At 57.5% G+C, this 22055-nt stretch overlaps 1 protein-coding gene across 3 annotated transcripts in view; it reads left to right on the top strand.

Moving 5' to 3' along the window:
• Positions 1-22055, top strand: part of Slc35f3 (solute carrier family 35 member F3) — a 135217-nt gene that overhangs the window by 79520 nt on the left and 33642 nt on the right. For 2 of the 3 annotated variants that reach the window (XM_069998124.1, XM_069998122.1), the window contains exons 1-2: positions 2488-2626; positions 13638-13962. In XM_069998124.1, coding sequence (XP_069854225.1) covers positions 2551-2626; positions 13638-13962 — 401 coding nt within the window. In that variant the 5' untranslated portion in view covers positions 2488-2550. Of the gene's footprint in view, positions 1-2487; positions 2627-13637; positions 13963-22055 lie in introns of those variants that run through there. The other variant, XM_069998123.1, reaches the window with a different exon arrangement.

The following is a 22055-nucleotide window of genomic DNA, read 5'->3' as shown; positions in this document are numbered from 1 at the left end:
ATGCCAGTGTAGTCTCGTTTGTGTCGAGGCGCTGCTTGCTTGGTTGTCTGTGTTTTTAATTGTGGGTCTCTGTCACATCCGTGTTTACGTGGCCAGGCCTGCAGAAAGCTCTGCACCTGAGAACCAAGGGGGACACGTTTAGCAGGGGGGAGGGGGAGGATGGGGGGAGGTTTCTGGTTCAAACACAAGTTGCACACACATGGGCTGACAAGTGTGGACGTGAAATCACTCGTACACTGGAGGCAGCAGGGTTTAGAAGAGGTGGAGGGCCAGAGGCGCCGCTCAAATGGCAGAACACCTGCATGAAACCTTGAGTTCAAAACCCACCTCCGCCACAAAGAAAAACAAGAGGTGGGTGGACAGATGAGCCGACCGTCAAAAAGCAGAGCTTTGCGGAGCAGACATTAGAAAGAGACAGCTTCCGAGGGGCTGGGGAAGGGGGGGGCTGTGGGGAAGGAAAAGAAGAAAGAAGACCCTCGACAATTATTTAATTAATAAGGGAAGTTAGCAGTGGGGGTGGGTGGCAATGTTTGGTGGTTAGTGATTTGACTTACGCAGAACAACACAATACAATAAGCAGGGAATCTTGGTTGAGCACAGTGGAACGAGGGTGCAGGGCCAGTGAGATGTACTGCGGAGCACACAAGTGAGGCATCCTCGGAGTGTGCGTGAACACCAGCACACATACAACCAGCCACATTGAACTGCAAGGACATGGGCTCTGGCCGGCTGGACATGTGTCCCTCCCTGCCTCGAAATGGGTCCGTGTGGCTCTTTTGCACTTCATATGAAGTATGGTATGGGAGAGAATCACATTGTGGGCACATGTGCAGGCTTCTAAGTAGTGAACATCTAACTGTGCCCGAGGTATTTCCTTTACCTTCTCTTAGCCTTGGTGTCCCCTTCTGTACAATGTGGTCATGATACCTGTGAAACGATTAAAAAAAAAATTAAAAAGGAACACTTTCTGAAATATATATTGACAGGTACTCAGAAGGGGTAAAGTTCCCAGGTGATCTCTGAGTTAGTTATGATGTCAACGACAATCACTTATTGACTAGCAACCCAGAGAAATACTATGTTGTGATCGATGGTCTCAGATTCCTTTTGCTTTAGAGTTACTCTTCCCCCGAAGGAAATAGCTTCTCCACAGACCCCTCTCTGAGGGCTGGCGTTGGTCTCCTGGGAGGGCTCCACCAGAGGGCGCTGTGGGGATGGGTGCCTCCAAGCGCTGGCCTTTCTCTCTGTCCTAGGTGTTCAAGAGCAAAAGTCCTAAAGCAGAGAGACTTCTAGGAGCCACTGCTGCCGGACCCCAGGCTGTGAAGGCAGGTGGCACCACAATTAGCCACGAGGGGCTATGCCAGGGAAGCTCTGCTGGTCCAGGGTCACTGACCTGTGCCACCGCCCTCAGACACCCTCCCTGGGGTCATAGGTCAGACTCTGGGTCCCTTCTGCAGGTGATGGCAGTGTCCTGTCACGGTATACCATCATGCCTTAACCACAGTGATGCAAACACCACCCCTACCTGACCAGGCTGCCCCTCAGGTTCTGCCTAACCACTGTCTTTTTTTCTTTTGTTGGTCATGGGGCTTGAACTCTGGGCCTGGGTGCTGTCCCTCAGCGCTTCAGCTCAAGGTGAACCTCTACCACTTGAGCCACAGCCACTTCCTGATTTCTGGTGGTTCATTGGAGATAAGAGTCTCATGGGAACTTTTCTGCCCAGGTTGGCTTTGAACCGTGATTCTCAGATCTCAGTCTCCTGAGTAGCTAGGATGACAGGTGTGAGCTGTGGGTGCCCAGTTTAACAGCTTCTTCTTACCAAGACTCTGGATAGCTTTCCCCCAGGAAGCAGGTGCCTGCAGATGCCAGACCTGTCTTTACAAAGGGCCTCAGGGGGCCAGGAGGACCCCCCCTTCCCTGGACTCGGGCCTCCCCCCGGGCCCAGCACCCCAAGACTTTATCTTCCTTTCCCTTGATCCTGCCTTGCTTCTGGGGTTTTTCACATCTCCTTTCCGAAGCAGAACAATGCACCTCTGGCCCCCAAAACAGCCCCAGCTGAAGGGAGTTTTGCTGCTTGGCCAGCCAGGCGGGAGGGCGCAGGGGCAGTCGTCCTTAGCAAACTTGCGCAGCCCTGGGGCTGGCCAAGGTCTCCTTTCCAGGGCACTGGTGGGCTGTGAGGTGCGAGGAGTCCAGGACGCACTGGCGGGGTGCGGGGCGTGCAGGGCGTCCGGGGGCGCCCCGGCGGCGGGGTGCGAGCGGGGTGCCGGCGGGGTGCGGGGCCGTCCGGGCGCGGGGCGGAGCAGGGGAGCCGTGGGCGTGGGGAGCGCCCTGGGCCGTGACGTTGGAGTTGGCCGGCAGTGGGAGGCTGCGCGCGTGGGGAGCGCGGCGCGGCCGGCGATGAGCTCGGCGGGGCGGCCGCCGCAGTGAGGCGCGGAGCGGAGCGGAGCGGGGACGGGCGCGGCGCGGGAGCGGCGCGGGGCGGGCGGGAGGCCGCGGCCCGGCCCCAGGATGTAGGCGGCGGCGGCGCGCTCTGCAGGCGGCCGGCTCACCATGAAGAAGCACTCGGCCCGGGTGGCCCCGCTCAGCGCCTGCAACAGTCCGGTCCTGACCCTCACCAAAGTGGAAGGTAACGCGCGGGGCGCGGGGGCTGGCGGGACGCGGTCCGCAGTGCAGCGCGGTGCCCCGCGCCCGGCCCCGCACCCACCCCGCGCCGGGGGTCGCGGGGGCCCAGGCGCCGGGTTGGGGCGCTGTCCTCGGCCGCCCCTGGCACGCCAGCCGCGGGGCCGCCGGGGCGGGCAGGTGCGGGAAACACGGTCCGGGCCAGGCGTGGTGGGGGCGCTGTGAGCCCCGGGCCGGCCCCGAGCTCGGCCCGTGTCCCCCGACGCAGCTGTGGCCCCGCCGCTGCCTGGGGCCCCGGCTGGGCGCGCGGTCCGCCCGGCCCGCTGCTCTGCTAGGCGGAGCCCAGCCACCCTCGGAGCCGTGCTCAGCCCGGGGCCAGGTGTGGGGACCCCTGGCTCAGGCCGATGGCTGGGCCTGGGGGCCCTGTGCGGGCTCCTGCGGGGCCGGTGAGGGCCGGGCCGGCGGGGCTGAGGCCTTCAGCACATGCTCCTTTGGAATTCGCTGCGTTCCCTGGTCCCCATCTTGAGGAGGTAACCCCTGTTTCTCCCCGTGTCCGTCTCCTCCCGGGCTCCAGTCGGGATAAGCCGGGTTCTGGTCACCTCCACTTTGTGCTGGTTCACTGGAGGCAGGGTTCTGTTGCATTTGTCTGCCCAAACTGGCTTTCAACCGCGATCCTCAGATCTCAGCCTCCTGAGTGGCTAGGACTGCAGGCATGAGCCATGGGTGCCCTGCTGGCATGCGTAGTTCTCAGCTTCCTCTCAGACGACCCACCCACAGCTAGCTTGCTACAGTGAGGTAGGGAAAGGAAGAGCTGGGGTCTGGCTCCATGGTAATCACACCCTTTCCCTGCCCCTAAGGCCGCTGGCTCTCCGGTTTAGTAGCAGGGCATCCCCGAAGGAGGGCTGCCCACCAGGGCAGGACAGGGCTGTACTTGCTAGCTCCAGGGGGTGAGGCTGCCTGGTCAGCTTCCCAGCCTCGAGCAGCCCCAGGCTCCTTGTAGAGCAGCCTTGAAGGAAGGGTAGCAAGGACCCAGCCCCCTTCACATCTAGCAGCCCAGGGCAACTGCCTTCCCTCAGGCTTGGTCTGTGGGCCGGGCATTTCCACGTACATGTCCAAGGGTACCGACAAGTGGAGAGCCCAGCTCCGCCCCTTAGACCATGCGATTTGTGTAAACTGTGAGCCTCCACCAAGAAGGGAGACAGCCAGCTGCCTCCACCAAGCACTGGGCGTGGTGGTGCGGCCAGCACCTGTCCAGCATGGAGCGGGTACTTGGTGAACACCTGGCAGCCCATCACAAACAGGCTGGCTCAGTGACCCTTCTGCTCACAGCAGAGGGCAGTAGTTAGAAGCACCCGCCCATTACTGGCAAGTTCAAGACCCCACCCCCACCCGCCCTATATGTGAAACCTGTGTATCAGCCCAAGTGCACAGGTCAGGGCCTTTCTGCTAAAACTGGTCGTTTGTGTGCAAAGGCCCACACAGTGCCCTCCCTCTCTGTGTGGCTTTCTCCTTGGTGTTTGTGTTCCGTTTGGTTTGGGGTCTGTTTTTCTAGAGCTATTTGCATCCTTGCTGTTTATTTTGGAAGTGTTGACTCACTTTATTTTGCTTTGGATGTACCGGGCAAGGTGGCCTGGGTCCTGTGGCTCTGTGTGTGTGTGTGTGTGTGTGTGTGTGTGTGTGTACAAGCCAGTGGCAGGCAGACCACAGGGATGGACTGCAGCCAGCAAGAAACACTCATTAGCGAGTGGAGTGTGTCATAGAAGGGAGGCATGAGGTACATATAAAAACTAGAAATAGAAAATGCAGCGTTTGAACTCAAGCCCAGGAAGATGGGCAAGGAGAGTTCCTTAACTCCCCAAAATGCCTCATCCGTCCGGACTCTGTGCCCCGTGAACTTCCAGCCGGGCCCTGGAAGTGCAAACAAGGATGACTTCATTATCTTATGGAAATTTCAGTCAAGTAGGAAAGAGATGTAGAGATGGATAAACAAAAGGTAGAAAGTTCTGGTACAGCGCTCATGGTCACAGGGAGACGGAAGATTGAGCGATCTGAGGAGGTGTTTCTGAGAAGGCTGCCGAGGAGGGGCCTGGCTGGGGTGGAGGCTGCCTGAGGTGGAGGCCTTTCTGAGCAGAAGCCCATCTGAGAGAGAGGCCTTTCTGAGAGGTGGAGGGGTCGGCACTGAGGCTGGGTGGAAGAAACCATGTTAGGCCCAGAGGAGGGAGAGGCTCTTTCAAGGGGGTAGACTGTGTGTGCTCAGGCCCAGCCCTGTCCCACAGCACCAGGAGAGTGGGCCGGGCCTCCAGGAGGGGCTGAAGCTAAAAAGTGGCTTCTGGCCAGCTTCACGCTCCCACCTTCCCCACGCGTCTTGCGTTCTCGTCCTTGTCTCGGCTTTCTTAGCAGAAGCAGGCACACACTGACGATTGACCGGGAGCATGGCTCTCCAAGAGAACCATTTGTTAGGATCTCCTGAATTCCCGATCAGCTAATTTATGTCCAATACAATTATAGTCGATGAGAATTAATAGTTGAGAACAGCACACTGAATTCCCCCAAGAGGCTGGCGGAGAGTATGGCTGGAGAGCCAGGGGGAAGGGAGGGGAGGAGTGCACACCAATGGATGAGCTCAGCGCCTGTGTGCAGAGGGACCAGGATAACAGCTGAAGGTCTCTGGAACCCTTTCTCTCATACGACAGTAGGTCAATGGCATATTCCTCTTAAAACTGAGGTTGATCATTCCTGCTAATGAAGGCCTGCCACGCTACAGGTCATGTGGGCTCTGTGCCTCCAAAGCAGAGCCAGATATTGTTGCCCCAACTTACAGATAAAGAGATTAAGGCTCAGAAAAATCATTACCTTCCAGTCTTAGAGTTAGGACGCACGTTCACACCCAAATATGCCTGGGTCTGGAACTCAGAGACCTGTGCACATGCCTCTCTTGGGGAGGAGACAGTGCGGGACACTCCAGGCTCCTGTGGGTCCCCAGCGTTTCCCCCTGGGACTCCCCTACTGTGGCACAGTGGTCTGGATCCTGCCAAAGTTCACAGGAGCCTGGCTGCTGCTGATACTCAGCCCCTCTGCTCCTGGGGGGCCAGGTGGCCCGAGCAGCACTCGGAGCAGGTCTGTCTGTCTAGCCCATCTCCTCTGCTGGGCTTGTCTGACAAGGCTCAGACCTTACAGCCAGTAGCCAGTCCACTTTCAGAGGAGTCCTGAGGAAGACAAGATGCAAGACTCCTGAAGACGCACCCCTAGGTGGCCCCTCCTAGACCTGAGGCCTGTGCGACCAACGGTACTCACGAGTCACTCCAACACATGCAAGAGAATGAAGCAGACACGTGGAGCAATTCCGTGAGGAATGACTTGATACTTGACCCCTTGGGATTCCAGACAAAGGACAGCAAAAATTCACACAGGGACACCCACTGCCGGGTGATTTCCTTAGCTCTGGGGACTATGTGCACGAGGCGTTGATGCGGAGGGCAAACCCTCTGGCTGCGGCTCAGGTCCCACGAGGCTGCCATCCTGCCACCCTCGCCAGTGCCTTGGCCAGAGTGATGCTTCCCTGCAGAGTCCGGTGCGGCCCCGCATCCTCTGGCTCCTTCTCTCTAGACTCAAGCGTCGGTATTGTGTTTGGTGGAGAGGTCAGGAAGGCACCAGGCAGGAGCCGTGCTGTGCCTCGTCACGGGTGGGAGGTGGAAGTCAGAGTTGCCGGCAGAAGGACACATCAGGAACAGCACCAGGAAGGGGTGGGGCGTTCACTGGACAGCTCCCAGTGGCTGTGGGGTGGAGCTCAAGTTTCCCACAGGTGCTGGAGTGGGTGCGGGAGGCCAAGGCAGACCATGGAGGCATCTTGAATGCTGGGCTCCTGTGGGAAAGGCTTCCAGAGTCCAAGAGGGAGCCAGAGAAGGGAAGAAAGAAGGTATGCTTAGAGTGGCACTTGAGCTCTGATTTGTCAGCCACAGGAAGTGCTTCTTATCAGGCCACTTAGGATACAGAGTCTATCCCATGTCATGAGAGCCACAGGTGGTTCCTTTATCGTGTGTGTGTGTGTGTGTGTGTGTGTGTGTGTGTGTATGCACGCACGTGCACACACACACACACACACACACACGTGCACGCAGTGTTGAAGATGCAATAGGAAGGTTTGAGATCTCCTGCTGGACAGGATCTAGTGGAGCGGAGCAGCGTGGTTGGAGGCCCTGGAACAGGCTGATGGGCTCAGTGAAGTACTCACACTGGCTTCTTGCGTGCCATAGCCCATGCTTGACCTATAGCATCCCTGCCCAGTAGAAGAACAGGGTGAGAGGAAGGGGTGGGATGGTGGGAGAGGACCAGGGAGGTGCTCACACAGCCCAGCCCAGCTCGACCACCTCCGCCGGGCAGCCCAGCGATCCACCCGGATGCTGGATCTTTGCGAGGCAGGAAGTGGAACTGTCCACCGCACATGATGGATGGGCATGAAGGCTCGGAGAGGTGGGGGAAGGGTTCCGAGGAGCTCTGCTGGGAGAGCCAAGAAGAAATTTAATGCTTAAAAGCCTTTTTGGCGAGTGATGCTTTCCCACTGGTTAAGACCTCTTGTGGCTGGAGGGAATAATCTAGAAGGAAGAGTTCTAGATGTCGGAACCCGTAGCAAATGAGCACAGCAGGTTGGCCACCTCACCTCCTGGAGAGTAGAGATCAGAGTAGAACTTGCATCTGAGCGGCAAAGCATGCAGTCCGCCCAGTGACTTACTTGGGAGCTGAGTCGATGCATCTGATTTTGCCCTTACCTAGCCCTACTCAGAGCAGCACACTGAGGCTCGGAGGCCCAGGGCAGTGGAGGGGTTGTGCCTGAGCACAGGCCCAGGGGTGTACTTTCGGGGGTGTAGTCTTGATACCGGAGCTGGAAGTGGAGCTCTAGCTACCTAGAACCCCTCGCTCAGCCAATCTTCAGCATCAGGAAGCCACTGGGCACAAGAGGGGACCTAGGTGGGACCCTAGGGGATGAGCAGAGATCTCTGGGCAGCCGCTGGACTTGCCAGCCCTGAAGGGGCAGCCCTGGTATTTTTGTGGTAAACCCTCTGTGCTCAGGACAGGCAGGGTAGGAGATCATGCTGGGTCAGGTCCTTGCCAGCAGGCTGCCTGACCACCCCTTCCCTCTGCCACCAGCAGGCCTGGTCCTGCCTTGTACACAGACTCCGCGGAGAAGTACAGTCTGCTTTAGAAAAGTGATTCTCCTTCAAAACAAAGCGTGCAGTAGCTCACACCCCCAGCTTAGCGTTGTCTCTTTAGCTCATTTTCATCAAATGCTGCGCCCAGCCAGCGTCAGAGGGCTGGAGGTTCGGCCCTGCCTGGCAGCCACCCCACACGGCCATGCTGAGTTTAGTGGGGACAGAAGCCACTTCCGGAAGGGCCCAGGGACTGCAAGGGAGGCAGCCTGTTCCTGGAGGGGCAGTTCTGAATATGATCTACCCTCTTGCAAAACCACAATTGCCCCAGGAGGTCCAGCGGGCAGAACTCCAGTCTATACAAAAGCCGAGAATCCGGAGATACTCTCTGGGAACCATCAGAGCTGAGGGAGGAAGGTGCTTGTCTGGGCCTGCGGTAGCAGTAGTGCCAGACTGCTTCCAGATCTGCAGCTACTGAGCGCCTACTGTGTGAGAGGCACAGTGAAGAGGCAGGGGCCACGCGGGCTGAGGCGGGTGGGGTAGAAACCGGAGCCCAGATAAGGTCTCACTCCCTTTTTCCCCAGGCAGGCCTGGACTCTAGCTTCCTATTTATCCTTGCCTAGTGGGGTTGGGATGACAGACCTATGCCCCCATGTCCAGCTACTTGTCGGCTGAGAGGGGGAGCTCTCAAACTTTTTTTGGCCCAGGCTACCTTGTACCCCAAGCTTCCGGTTCTCTGCAGCTGGGTGATAGGCACGAACAACGGCACTCATCTCAAATTTGGTTTCTGATGTGGGCAGGCTGGCTTGCGGGTGGCCGCCTCCTCGCGTGTCCCCACCTGGCCCTTTCCCGAATGTGTGCTGAGTGGGAGGGCGCCCCAGCATTCAGAGTCTTCTGCTATAATGCTAATCCTGTTAGATGGAGCCCTACCCCGATGGCTCATTTAACCTTAGTGACTCCCCCCACCCTTCATCCCCCTCCTCCCACAGCCCCTCTGCGGTGGGGGAAAGGCTTCGCCCCACAAACATGAGGGGAGTCAAACCTCCGTGCAGTCCGCAACACCCTCCTTCCAAGAGAGCAGATCTCGCCCAGGCCCCCCCCCCCCACACGCACACATGCTCACGCTCTTCCAAGTGAAAGAAGAAGCCAGGTCTGCGATCTGCAAACCCAGATGGAACCCTCCGCACCACAGAGCGAGCGCAGCCCAAGGGGAGAGGGAGGAAGCACCTCCTTCCCCAGCATGCTTTGGAGTCGGCCTGACCTGGGAGGGAGGTGTGTCCCAGCCACTCACCCTTGACCTTGAGATCTTGAGATCCTAACTGCGACCTTGAGATGGCGGCTCGTGGAGACTGGTTGTCAGGTCTGTGAACGAGGCTAGGTCAGGCTGGCTGGATCGTGCAGGCATCTTCCAGCAGAGTACGACATGTAGTATACCATGAGTCCTTATTCATCTCAGGCTCCTTGTGTCTCCACACCCTCTTCTCTCCTCTGCACAGGGTCAGTATCCAGCCTGTGCTGTCCGTAGAGGCCGGGCTTTGCTGGGAGCAGGGCTGGCAGGGGAGGGGTATGAGGAGTGGCTGTGTGCTGTGTGTGAATAGCAACTCACAGACCAGCAGTACACATGGGCAGAGGAGATGTGTGTTCAGGACATCTGGAGTGAGCTCTGGTCATTCCCCGCCCCCCACTACACCATCTCCCACATGGCTGCCAAAATAAAACATAGCCACATAGAATTCACCGAGTGAGAGTATTCCACGAGCAGAGATTCTCACAGCCCACAACGCACCGGGGGACGGTGAGTGAAGTTACACCAGCCATGAAGTAAAGGTCTCCTCCCTTGGCAAAAGGCATGTCTTTGCTTTGGTGGCCAGGCCCTGGGTGATGCTTCCCTCGCCAGGCAGTACAGGGAAGGACTCACCAGGGCTCTCTTCCGCTGGGTAGCACAGGGGAGGTGAGTGGAGAGAGCTGGCTCCCAGGAGCAGCACTCTGCAGAGTCCTGGTCCGAGAGAATCAGGACGATTCCCTCTCTAAGCTGTGGCGCTCCAAACACCTTGTGTCTATCATTCGACCCCAAATTAGGGGATCAGTGAAGATTTGTAAACGCATGGTGTTAACGCTCACCCAGCCTGCCCAGGAGAAGTGTACACTCATGTCCACAAAGACCTGTGAGTGTTCAGAGAAGAATTTCTCACAAGTCTCAGGCAGGAAGCAGGCCACGTGAACCTGTGTGCGCACACACACATACACACACACACACACACACACATACACACACACACACACACACACACACACACCCTTCTCCCAAGCGCTCAATGGAAGCCGCGCCAGCCCTGGTTCTGGTGCTCCCCGCTGCAGCAGTGCCACTTCCGTGGCCCAGAGGCTGAAGGTAACCCCTCCCCGGGGAGCTACCCAAGCCCCGAGGGCAGCATCTGCCGCACAGTCTCTGGGCAGAGCCAGGCTCCGCTCTCCAGACTGCCTGCCATGTGCCAAGTATCCTTTGGTGGCCAAGGAAGCGATTGGCATTGGGACTGGCCACAGAGAGGGGTGAGGTGAGGAAGAGGAGTCGTTGTGTGCTTCTTGCCGTCCCAGGATCCAAGCAGGAGATAATCCCAGTATCAATTCCTTCCAGGCTGGGCCTGGTGGCTCTGAAATCCGAGCCAGGCGTGGCTCGCCTGGCAGAAAGTTGGAGAACATCCCCTGTACTTGAAGATGTGAAAGGCTCGGATGGTGCCCTCTTCAGTGTGGATCTCGGGCTCGGGGTCTGTGTGAATGTGAGCTGGGGAAGGCTCAGAGCCTCCGCCAGTGTGTGGGTGCATCAAGCCCCAGAGAGCACCCCCACCCACCCACTTCACAGTCCGCACAGCAGTCTCTCTGTTGAATGAGTCCTGAACAAAGGATGTCCCCTGACTCAGGATGTGCTCAGGGCCCCTGGCAGCCCGGCCCCTCCCCTGCAGCATGCTGGGGGTGACCAAGGGCTTCAGATCTCAGTGCTCAGAGCTCGGCTCCATTCTGCAGGGCCTGGCCCTAGCCGCTGACCCGCTCTGGTTCTACAAGGAATGTCCCAGCGCATGGCTGTCTTCAGACTGCCGCTTCAGTCATGGTCGGGGTGCTTCCCCTCCACAGGTAAGCTCTGCAGTCCTTCGATGAGCCCGCCCTGTGATCCCCAAGACTCCGGGAGAGCGGGAACTGCTCCAAAACACGTGGTCGCAGACCAGGGGAGCACCGGACTTAGGCAGGACCCTTGACCCTCCTTGAAGCACCCTGGCCAGATGGAATATCACCGGACACCATTCACCCAGAGACACATTCGAGGTCCACGCTGCGATATATTAGGTTATGTAGATACGGGACAAATCATCACATGAAGGGTAGAAGGTGTGGCTCAGGTGGGAGAGCACCAGCCAGTGAGCAAACGCATCAGAGTCTGAGTTTGAGTTCCAGTCTTGGATGACTCACGAAACACTGCACCAGCACAGTGTGGCTCTATACTGTGTCTCTGCGTGTGGCAGAATAACATGGGAGTGCATGTGCATGTACGCATGCACGCACAATGGCGGCACAGATGAGACCCCAGGAAATGCAGTGGCTGCTCTGGTGCTCAGGTTATTATAGATTGCTGTTCACTTTTGCGCCTCGGCACATCTTTCTCTTTCGTGCAGTGGGAGGCATTGAGGACAAGGTGAGGAGATTGATGCGGCGATGACTCCCAAGAGATTTGCTACAGCAGAATGATGGGTTTGTAGTGAATTCGGTTTAGCCATCCGCTGCTCTTCGTGGGGCTCCTCCACTGTTTCCAAAGTGTGCCCCATGGCACACCAGCCCCCACCACAATTAAACTCTTGAGTAGGCGGGCACCTGCCCATGGTGTCTACCTTGCCCTTTCCAAACTTGCTCAGCCACGGAACCCTTTTTAATTATGATGTCTGTACTTTGGGAAACGTTTTTTTGTCTCATGCAGGTTGTTTCCTTGTGCGCTCTGATTAGTTCTATGTCTTTCGTGGGTGAGTTGTTCCAGCTCTCTGTCCAGACCGGCTCCAAAGTTAGGGACGGCTGTTTGAATCAGAGCCGTGGGATCATCGGGCAATGTGGTGGATGCCGTGTGGGTTGCCTGGCTCCCCAAGTTGTGACGCCGAGCTGGCTTCAAGGCAAAATACCAGCCTGAGCCTCCATGTGTGCATGCTCCCCCCCCATTAACCCCCCCCTTCACCCCCCCCCCCCGCCCAAGCTGGAGGCTCTGGCTCCAGAGCTGTGGTTTTCTTACAGGAATGGGGTGGGAGTGAGGGACAGCCCAGACCCCACCGCACCCCCAATTATCCCCATGACAAGACTCACAGAGGCCAAGCAAACACGGGCAGGTGTGTGCACAGTGTGCAAGCGTGCACGGTGACCATGCTTCTGGCTGCAGGTGCAAAGGTGGGAAGGTGGGAAGGCCCCAGGAGCCGCTGTGGGAAGAGGAAGTGAAGGCTGAGGCTCTGGCTTCTGCTTCGTCCTCCGCCTTCTCCACGCATCCCCTTCCCCCCAGCCCTGCAGCCCTTGCAGAACAGACACTGGTCAGAAGCAGGGGAGAGTGGGAAGTAAACCTTCATGTTTCCAGGGACTCTTCGGGCAGCAGCGGCATAGGGACTCATAAACATGTGGAAGGAAAGAGGAGGAGATCATGAGTTCAGTGTTAGCACATTGGGTAGGGAAGCACATTTGAGGTTGTTTTTTTCTCCTTTCTTTTTTCTTGAGACAAGGTCTTGCTGTGATGCTCAGGCTGGCATCGAACTCACTGTGTAGCCCTGGCTAGCCTCACCTTCTTCTTCCTCCTTCCTCCCCCTCCCCAGTGGTGAGATTACAGGTGTGTGCCTCCATGCCCAGTAGAGAGGTTTTGCATGGCTCTTTGACAATCCACGAAACATGTTGGTTGCTCTTTTTAAAATAAATACAGTCCGGGATTGCTGGTGAATGGCAGGACTCACTTAGACCTGCACGGCATTCCACCTCCCCTCAGGTTTGCCTCATAGAGTGCTGCGTCTAGGAAAGCATGCAGACAGTGGTTTGAGATGATGACAGTTATTTAAGTTAGCACCCATAATACTGGTGAAGTGGACACTTTCAGCCCTTGGACAGAGGCTTCCACAGGGCAGTATGGCCTTCCCAGCTGCCTGCCCTGGAGCTGAGGGAGAACTTGGGCTGCCTCTGTCCACGGCCACAGGACATGAGCTGCCTCTGTCCGCAGCTATAGAACACAGGCTTGGAGCTCTGTTTAAGTTTCCAGCTGCCTAATGCACACACACACACACACACACACATGCCAGGAGTTGTGGTCTTATAAGCAACGCTTCAACATGGGGCTGGAAACCAGGGCAGGAAGTGAACTGGAGCAGAGGGAATGGGAACAGGTAGGCTGTTCTTGCTCAGCGGGCAGTGCGAGAGACCCAGGGCCTTGGCTTCCGTGGGGAAGAGCACCTGCCGGTCAAGATCCTGGGCCTTCTAGAGGCCAAAGCCTGCCTGCCTCCAGGGGCGGGAGTCCCGGCCTCTAGTGAGGGCCTGTACATGAGCAGTCAGCAGGCGTGAGCTGGTGGCAGTGGGGACCCGACTGCTCTGAGAAAGGGTTCCCAGCCGGATATGTGGAGTCACTTTGCCAGGGTCTGGCTCCGAGGCTGGGTGGGGTCTGAGACTCCATTCACAAGAGGCTCTGGGAAGAGGGCGGGCTCTACTGTGGCCTTGCTGCGGGCCACACCCAAAGGCCCCGTGACCACTTTCACGGCACACCAGTACAGCCAGCTGTCCAGAGGCTGCCCCGAGCCCCCTTCTTTTCACCCCTGCCCAGCTACCCCATGAGCTCCGAGGTCTGCAGGCCCAGCTAACCTCTTTCTCTTCCCCCAGGGGAGGAGCGTCCCCGGGACCCCCCGGGCCCGGCAGAGGTCCAGGCTCCGGCCGGGGTGGAGGCCGGTGGGAAGACGAGCCGGCCACGCTGGACTTGCTCACGGGCTCGGCTCAAGAAGACGTTGTGGGGCGTGGCTGTGGTGCTGTGCGTGTGCGCCTCCTGGGCGGGCTCCACGCAGCTCGCCAGACTCACCTTCAGGACATTCGATGCGCCCTTCACGTTGACCTGGTTTGCCACCAACTGGAACTTTTTATTCTTCCCGTTGTACTATGCGGGGCGTGTGTGCAAGTCCACGGAGAAGCAGTCTGTGAAGCAGAGATACAGGTAGGGCCTGCAGATGGCTGGCGCGACCCCAGGGCCTGCACTCCCAGGCTGGGGCCCCGGGGCTGGACCTGAGGTCAGCGCTGGGCGGGCAGCCGGGTTGGCGGCTCTGCGCAGGGACGCTCTCTTGTGGGGTGAGATGGACGCTTTCTACTCTGAGCGATGATATCTCCAGCCCTGACTCCAGCCCCTGCCCCAGCCGCCTGTCAGAAAGGGCGGGCAGCTGGGCGGGCTCCTCCAGACACGCCTTGTGTTGGACCCAGGAAGCACAGAGGTGTGGTTCACACAAGAACTGCAGGACCAGGAGTCGCCAGAGCCCGGTGGCTTTGTACTGCCTGTGGCTTACTTCCTCTTCTGCTTCCTCTCCCATTTCCTCTCCGTGTGAGTGCCCAGCCTCAGGACCCGGCAGGGGTGGTCATGAGCCATTTCTTTTCACCCAGGAAGGTGATCCCTTTCCCTGACCCAGCCGCGACCCCAGTGTGCAGCGGGGTACCCCAGCTTCCCTCTCCCGCCCGAAGACCACACTGGTGCTGACCACAGTGCACCCTGGGGTTGCTCAGGCGGGGGCCACATGGACTGTGTCCAGGACTGCCCAAATCCACCTTATCAGGAAAAGCAAGAAAGACTTCTGCTGAATGATCCTGGCAGACCCTAGGAAGGTACTCAAGTGAGACCCCAGAGGTGACACAGGGAGACCCCGGAGGAGACACAGGGAGACCCCACAGGTGACACAGAGAGACCCCCTATAGGTGACACAGTGAGAAAGCTGAAGCCACTTTGCTCATCCACTGCCCTCTCCCCATTCCACCCCACCACACCCACTCCACCTCACCCCACACCACCACACACCACATACCACACCACTCCATACCACCACACACCACACCACCACACCCCACCATACCCTACCACCCCACCCCACCACACAACTGCGTGGCCCAGGTCCTCATGGGGTTGCCAGGTCCCGCTGACACACCCCTTACGAGTCAGGAGGTAGCTAAGAGCAAGGCTGTGCCGGGGAGGAAAGATGCCGGGGGAAGGTGGGGAGGTTCGGGGATGGAGGTGAGGCCTGGGAGAGGAAGTGAGGCCGGGGACAGGGTACTTTCTCTGGGGACGCCATCCCCCCCCATCCCTGCAGAGTCAGCGTTGGGGATGCTCAGATGGACATAACCTGGCTTTGTGAAAGGTGGACTTGTAAAGCCAGGCATGGATTCTAGGAGGGCCCCATGTGAGCTGGCCTGAGCATCACAGCCAGCCTCTCATGTCCCCTCAGTAAAGAAGCTGTGGGTGTAGACCCCAGAGGCCCAGCCTTGCACAGCCCCTAAGCCAGTGGCTCATGGGCCAGTCAGAAATGGCCCTTAACACACTGCTGGACAGCAGCCAAATAGAGGGAGTGAATAGAGTTAGGACGCAGGGCAGGATCCAAGATACCACCAAAGACAGAAGGGACAGTGGTCTGCTTTGAGTCAAGAGAAATGCAGAGATTTGGTAAAGGATGTACTGGACATGTATTGGCTCTCAGTGTGCCTGGGTCATAATTAGGAGTTTGCCTTTCTTTCATCCAACTCCAACAGTGCCCTGCCACTGTTGAGGTATGTGCTTTTCTTGATAAAGAATGACTAGAAGAGGGTTGGATGGAGCATTTGTGTACACCTGTAATCCCAGCTACTCAGGAGACCAAGGCAGGAGGATTGCAGTTTGTACAATGGGAACAGCATGAGCTCAAAGTTAGTGTCAGACTCAGTCTGAAAAAGTAAAATCAGAAGGGCTGAACAGGTGGCAGAATCACCACCTCACATGCACAGGCTCTGAGTTCAAACCCCAGTATGACCTCCCCCAAAAGAAGAACCTCTGGGAAAGAATAAGAAATGGTCAGCGTGGGCCAAATGGAAGTCCACTCAAGAGATTCCTCACACACACAAATCACTGGCACCCCGATGTCAGTCTGTTGTTTTTTTACGTCCAAGAAGAACTGAGAAAGTGATCTGCTCGCTGCTGTGCTAAATGGGGATGATGGGGGAGGAAGGACAATTCTGATTTGTAATCAAGTTCACACCCTGATTACACATTTCAATCACAAAGCGTTGCTCTGCTTCTTAAGGGACACCTTCCTGGCTATAAGCTAGTGGGTCCTGTGGCTGAACGGGGCCTCTGGTTTCCAGTGAAGCCGGCTCCCCCTGAGGGGTGAAGCCAGCCCCCCACCCCGGGAGGGTTATGCAAAAAGAGATCACAGACTTCCCTGGAGGAGTCATGATGGCTCAGATGGAGAGTGTTTGATAAACAGACTTGACGATTCCCAGGATGGAGGAGAACCAAGATTACATCTTTCATCTTTGTGCTTTAATCAAAATCAAAGCCAGACCCAGCATCCCAGGCCACAGAGAAGGGTCTCTGGGCCTGGTGCCTCAGCAGGGAGCTGGGCTGGGTGGAAGCAGAGGCCATTGCTCAAAGAGAAAGGCTGGACAGCTCGGGGCAGCATGCTGGCCTGGAACCGTGAACGAAGTGTCCTCTCCCAGCCCCTGGGGAGGCTCAGGCATATGGCGCCATACAGAGTCATGCCGTGCCTGGTTTTCTAAGAGCGTGCCCAGCACGTGGGGAGCCTGGAGCTGCCGCCAGCCTATGGGCTGCGCCGTGAGCACACATGGTTTATGGTTGTTGACGCTCATCGACAGGTTTTCAAAGTGCTGTTGAGTCTAGTCCTGTGTAGGAACCAGGACACCCTGGCTGCACAGCATCTCAGAGCCCAGCCCCTTCCCCTCTCACCTGTGAGACAAGGTGTGTCGGGAGCCTCAGATGCACGTTCATAAGTGGATGGTGTGCACGGCATCTTGCACAAGAGATCACTGTGCATGGGGGAGGGGGGGGGCATGTACAGGAAAGCACCCTGAAATCCTCCACATAGGTGGCTTGATGCCCAAGTGCAGGACAGAGCCTGCGTGGTGGACCACAGAGGCGACACAGGAGGAGGTAGCCTGGGTTCTGGATACTGGCTGTCCTGCAGAGGACTATTGAGCCTGCAGGAGAGCTGACCAGGGAGATGCCACGTGAGCGCTCGTTGTGGAGAAATCAGCCTGCAGACCCGGCGTAGTCCTAGAGCACCCAGCGGGTTCTCACGGTCAGATCAGGTGGCTGGGACCTGGACCCTGCATGAACCAGCCTCGGCTCGACCAGCCTGGGGGCTCAGCCTTTGCCTTTGGGTCTTCCCAACCAGGATGCCCAGAAGGGCGGCTGTGGTACCCTGAGGAAGCGGCTCCCAGAGCTCGGGGCGGTGATGTGATGAACCCAGGCTCCTGCACACACAGCAGGTACAGGTGCGGTACAGCAGGGAGCTTGGAGACACTGTCCAGCGCTAGGCAACAGCACACCCCAGCCCTTCCCACCCTGGGCCAGGAAGATGTGCTTCCTGGACCTGAGAGGTGGCTGTGTTTGGCAGAAACCAAGCTGGAGTCGAAGAGGCATTTGTGATCTAATTGGCCAACCTACCAGGAATTGCTGACACAATGACCTGCTTCCAAAAGCAAATGCTGAGACCTTCTGCCAGCAGTGGGGAAGGGTGTCGACAGATGTTTTAACGGATGTTTTCCTCTGCCTTGGAGAGCTAGAGACATTGATTCTGTTGCTCCTCTTGGAGCCGTGTTCAGAGCCAGAAAGGGCTAGAGCCACTGGGGATTCCTGCGCACAGGGTCTGGTGTGGATACCGAGCTGTGCACAGGGTCTGGTGTGGATACACAGATGTGCACAGGGTCTGGTGTGGATACACAGATGTGCACAGGGTCTGGTGTGGATACACAGCCGTGCACAGGGTCTGGTGTGGATACACAGCATGCACAGGGTCTGGCGTGGATACACAGTCATGCATAGGGTCTGGTGTGGCTACACAGTCATGCATAGGGTCTGGTGTGGCTACACAGATGTGCACAGGGTCTGGTGTGGATACCCAGCCATGCACAGCATCTGGTGTGGATACACAGTCGTGCATAGGGTCTGGTGTGGCTACACAGATGTGCACAGGGTCTGATGTGGATACACAGTCGTGCACAGGGTCTGGCGTGGATACACAGTCATGCATAGGGTCTGGCATGGCTACACAGATGTGCACAGGGTCTGGTGTGGATACCCAGCCATGCACAGCATCTGGTGTGGATACACAGTCGTGCACAGGGTCTGGCGTGGATACACAGTCATGCATAGGGTCTGGCATGGCTACACAGATGTGCACAGGGTCTGGTGTGGATATCTATCATGCACAGGGTCTGGTGTGGCTACCCAGATGTGCACAGGGTCTGGTGTGGATACGCAGCATACACAGGGTCTGGCGTGGCTACACAGATGTGCACAGGGTCTGGTGTGGATATACAGATGTGCACAGGGTCTGGCGTGGATACCCAGATGTGCACAGGGTTTGGTGTGGATACACAGCCGTGCATAGGGTCTGGCGTGGATACACAGTCATGCACAGGGTCTGGCATGGCTACACAGATGTGCACAGGGTCTGGTGTGAATACCTACCATGCACAGGGTCTGGTGTGGCTACCCAGATGTGCACAGGGTCTGGTGTGGATACCCAGCCATGCACAGGGTCTGGTGTGGCCACACAGATGTGCACAGGGTCTGGTATGGATACACAGATGTACCCAGGGCCTGGTGTGGCCACACAGATGTGCACAGGGTCTGGTATGGATACACAGATGTACCCAGGGTCTGGTGTGGATACACAGATGTGCACAGGGTCTGGTGTGGATTTGCAGCTGCACACACATCTGGTGTGGACACATAACTACATGCAGGGGGGCAGTCCTGGATTACACCGCAGCTGCACTTTGCTGGGACGGAGCAAGGGAGCTGCTGTGATCTGTAGGTGTCTGGAAACAGTGGGTGTGTGTGTTGTCTAGGGAAGGCCCTGGGGTTTGCCTTCGAGGATTCCTAAGCCTGGTACATAGCCGGTGAGGCAAGGGGACAGAGCACATGCTCAGAGCACATGTTCCAGGCCACAGTGGAAGGGTTTCAAAGAGGAAATGAGCCTGAGTGGGTAGATGGCTCTCCAGGTGTTGAGGGCTGGGGTGAAGAGCCTTCTGGGAAGGCTAAGAGCACGGGGTCCAGGGAGCTGCTTCTGGGTGTAAGGGGCCCATGCTGGGGGCTCTTGGGGTGAGATGAGAGGCTCGCACTGTGCAGAAGTTGTTCAGCCTCAGCACAGATCAGGCCCGCGCCCTCCCGGGACAGGCAGGCTGAGTCTTGAGCCGGGTCCGGCCCGCAAACTGTGGACAGTGGGACGGATGGCAACAGCCACGGGTCGGTGCAGTTCACCAACCGCCCCGGACGTCCGTGTGCCCAGGGCACCGGGGATGATGCAGCCAGGGTTCCTGACCCCAGGGGATTCCCAGCTGAGTGGGAGAGGGGCCCGTGGAGTTGCGGGATAGAGTGGGAGGATACAGGCGATGGCTGGAGTGGGAGCTCACTGTGTGGCATCCACAGAGCGGGCAGTAGGCTCTGCAGTCCAGCAGAGGCCTGGAGGAAACCAGCATTGGCCACAGTCCCGGGTGGGGTTCTTCCCCAGGTGATGGACAGCCCAGTCTTTGAGCAGAGAGTCCCTATGGTCAGAGCAGCTTTTGAGAGTGAGGCTTTGGAGTTTATTATGTAACTGGGTGCAGCATATGTTCCCACTTCTGTTGGAGGTGGGATGACTGTCAGGTGTCTGGGGGGGGGGGGTGTTCCCGAGCTGCAGCGAGAAGTTCAAGTGCGAATCTGGAAGGCTTGTGGGTCTCCTGCTCTGCACCGGCAGCCTCCGCGTCGCCTACGGCGAACGCTTGTGAGGGTAGAAATCGTGTTAATCCTCCCAAGTCACCTAACTCCAGCTTGCGAAGATGGAGGACATTCTTTCCAGGGAGCATTTTGTGCAAGCATGCCAGGCACCGCGGTGAATGCCGACAGGGCCTGGGCAGGGGTGACCATCTATGCCCCAGCCCTCGCCGCCCGCAGTGCATGCCCACACTGACTTCCCACACCCCATTCTTCCACTGAGCCCTGGACGTGTGCCAGCCATGGCTTCCTATCCATAGGCTTTCTTCAGAGGGCAGAGCTCCTTGGAACATAAGCCGTCAGGGCTCGAGTTCCCCCCCCCCAAACCCCCCACCAACCCCAGGGTGGTGACAGTCTCCATCCTTGTGGAAAGGCACCAGACAAGTAGTGAGATGTGGCCTGTGGCACCCAGCTGGGCAAAGATGGAGTCAGGGTGCTTGGGGCTGGGACTTAACCTCAGGCTGGAGCCTGTCTCGTCTGTGCCATTGGCTGTCTGGCATCCCCTGCCCCGTGGCTCACGGGCTCTTTGTTCCTTATTCCCGTGCCGTGGCCTGGTGTAATGGCGCCCGAGGATTGTCCAACCTCACCCGCTCCCAGTGGTGCTGCCGCCCTCCGCCCCCCCCAGAGCCCAGTGGCATGCAGGGCTCACCCAGACTCTGCTGGGTTCCATGAGCCCCATTCGGGTCACCAGGCAGGGGACAGGACGTAGCCGGCCATGCACGGACACCCCTTGGTGGCGGTGGCGGCGATGATTCGTGTGGTTGATGGTGATGACAGGCTGAACGATTGTCCTTGTCCCTGTGAAGATGCATCTGTGTGTTTATTTTATTTCAGGCTGCCTTGGTTGGGAGATGTGGCGCTGAGCTTTGAGGCAACTCTGAGGGGAATGGGGCCCCTTGAAGCCCATGGGGGTTTGCGGGTCCAGGAAGGGATGCTGTCAAGCCCTTGCACTGCATTTTATTTTCTGAAAGCTCCAATACACATTTTTTTTAAAGGGAAGAAATCTGCCGCCATGCTGGGGCAGAGTAGACCTGTCCTTTATCCGTCTTTCCGTCCATATTCCCCGTTCCCCTCCCCCCCTCCCAGCCCAGGCTGCCCCAGGAGCAGACGAAACCATGGTGGCGCCCACTGATGCCAGCCTAATTCCTGTCCCGAGCAGCCCTGTCGCAGTACAAGTGTGGCACTCACGCAGGCCCCAGGGTGGCAGAGGAGGAGGCTGGGTGTGGAGGGAGGGGAGCTGACTCGGATCCTCAGACCCCCACTCGCGGTCTCTGTGTGCCCGTGGTAAGCTCATGCCGAGTGCTTCTTTATCTTCAGACTTCTCCTATCTGAGTGGGGACAGGAAAGCCTCTCATAGGGCTTGGGATACGAAACACCTAGCAGAGTAGGTGGTGGTCACCATCCTCCTACCGCTAGACCACAAGTCCTTGCTACTGGCTGCTGGCACCGCTCCCTTGTAGTCTCTCTCTTGTTGGCCTCTTGGTGCCCGCCATACTCTCTGGTTTTAATGAACTCGTTGAGCCGCAGAGCAAAGGAACAGACTCACAGTGGCCTTCTTCCCCGACATTTTTGTTATACTTTCCACTCTGCTCAGTAGGGAAGTCTGGAGCCAGTGGGAAAGCAATCACTGAGGCTTGCTGACTGCCTCTTCCATGCCTTAAGACAATAGAAATGTACGCTATTTCACTGAGCTTGAGCTAGGAGTCCCAAATCAAGATACAGGCAGGGAAACCTGCAGGGACCTGTATGTGATTACCACAGTCTGGGGCTGCTGGCTTGTTGATGGGTCACTCCAATCACCCCAATCTTCCCACAGTGCTTTTCTCACTAGGCTTGATTTTTTTTAAAAAAGCAAAGTTAAACCAAGTCCTCTCATAGCCAGTGTCTGAACCAAGGGACTCAGAATCGCAGCGACCCCAGGCCACAGCTGCACCTACTGTGAGCACCAGCTGGGGATAATAGAGCGCAGACCCCTGGTGCTGGTCCTTCCCCAGGGCTCCCCCAGGGGCTTCACGGCTATTACTGAGAGATGAGGAGGCTGGGTTTCCACATAGCATCCCTGGGTGCACCCTTCAGCCCAGATCACCAGGTGCGGGGCGAGACCCCCACTTCGCAAGCATTCCCCATGTCAGTGCCCACAAAGTTAGCCCCAAATTCCCTAGGTAACTACCAGTGCACACTGACCTGTGGTTACCACTAGAAACAAAGAATCTGATTGGCCAAAATAATTTGCTTTTCTGATGTTGATGCAAATCCTATTCTTGTGCTTTCCGTACCTTTTGAAATAGAATTAGAGCAAT

The sequence above is a fragment of the Dipodomys merriami genome, unplaced genomic scaffold (assembly GCF_024711535.1).
Source record: "Dipodomys merriami isolate MVZ:Mamm:240054 unplaced genomic scaffold, mDipMer1.0.p SCAF_51, whole genome shotgun sequence".
NCBI lineage: Eukaryota > Metazoa > Chordata > Mammalia > Rodentia > Heteromyidae > Dipodomys > Dipodomys merriami.
The sequence above is the reverse complement of the archived record's forward strand: the minus strand, read 5'-3'. Positions and strand labels throughout refer to the sequence as shown.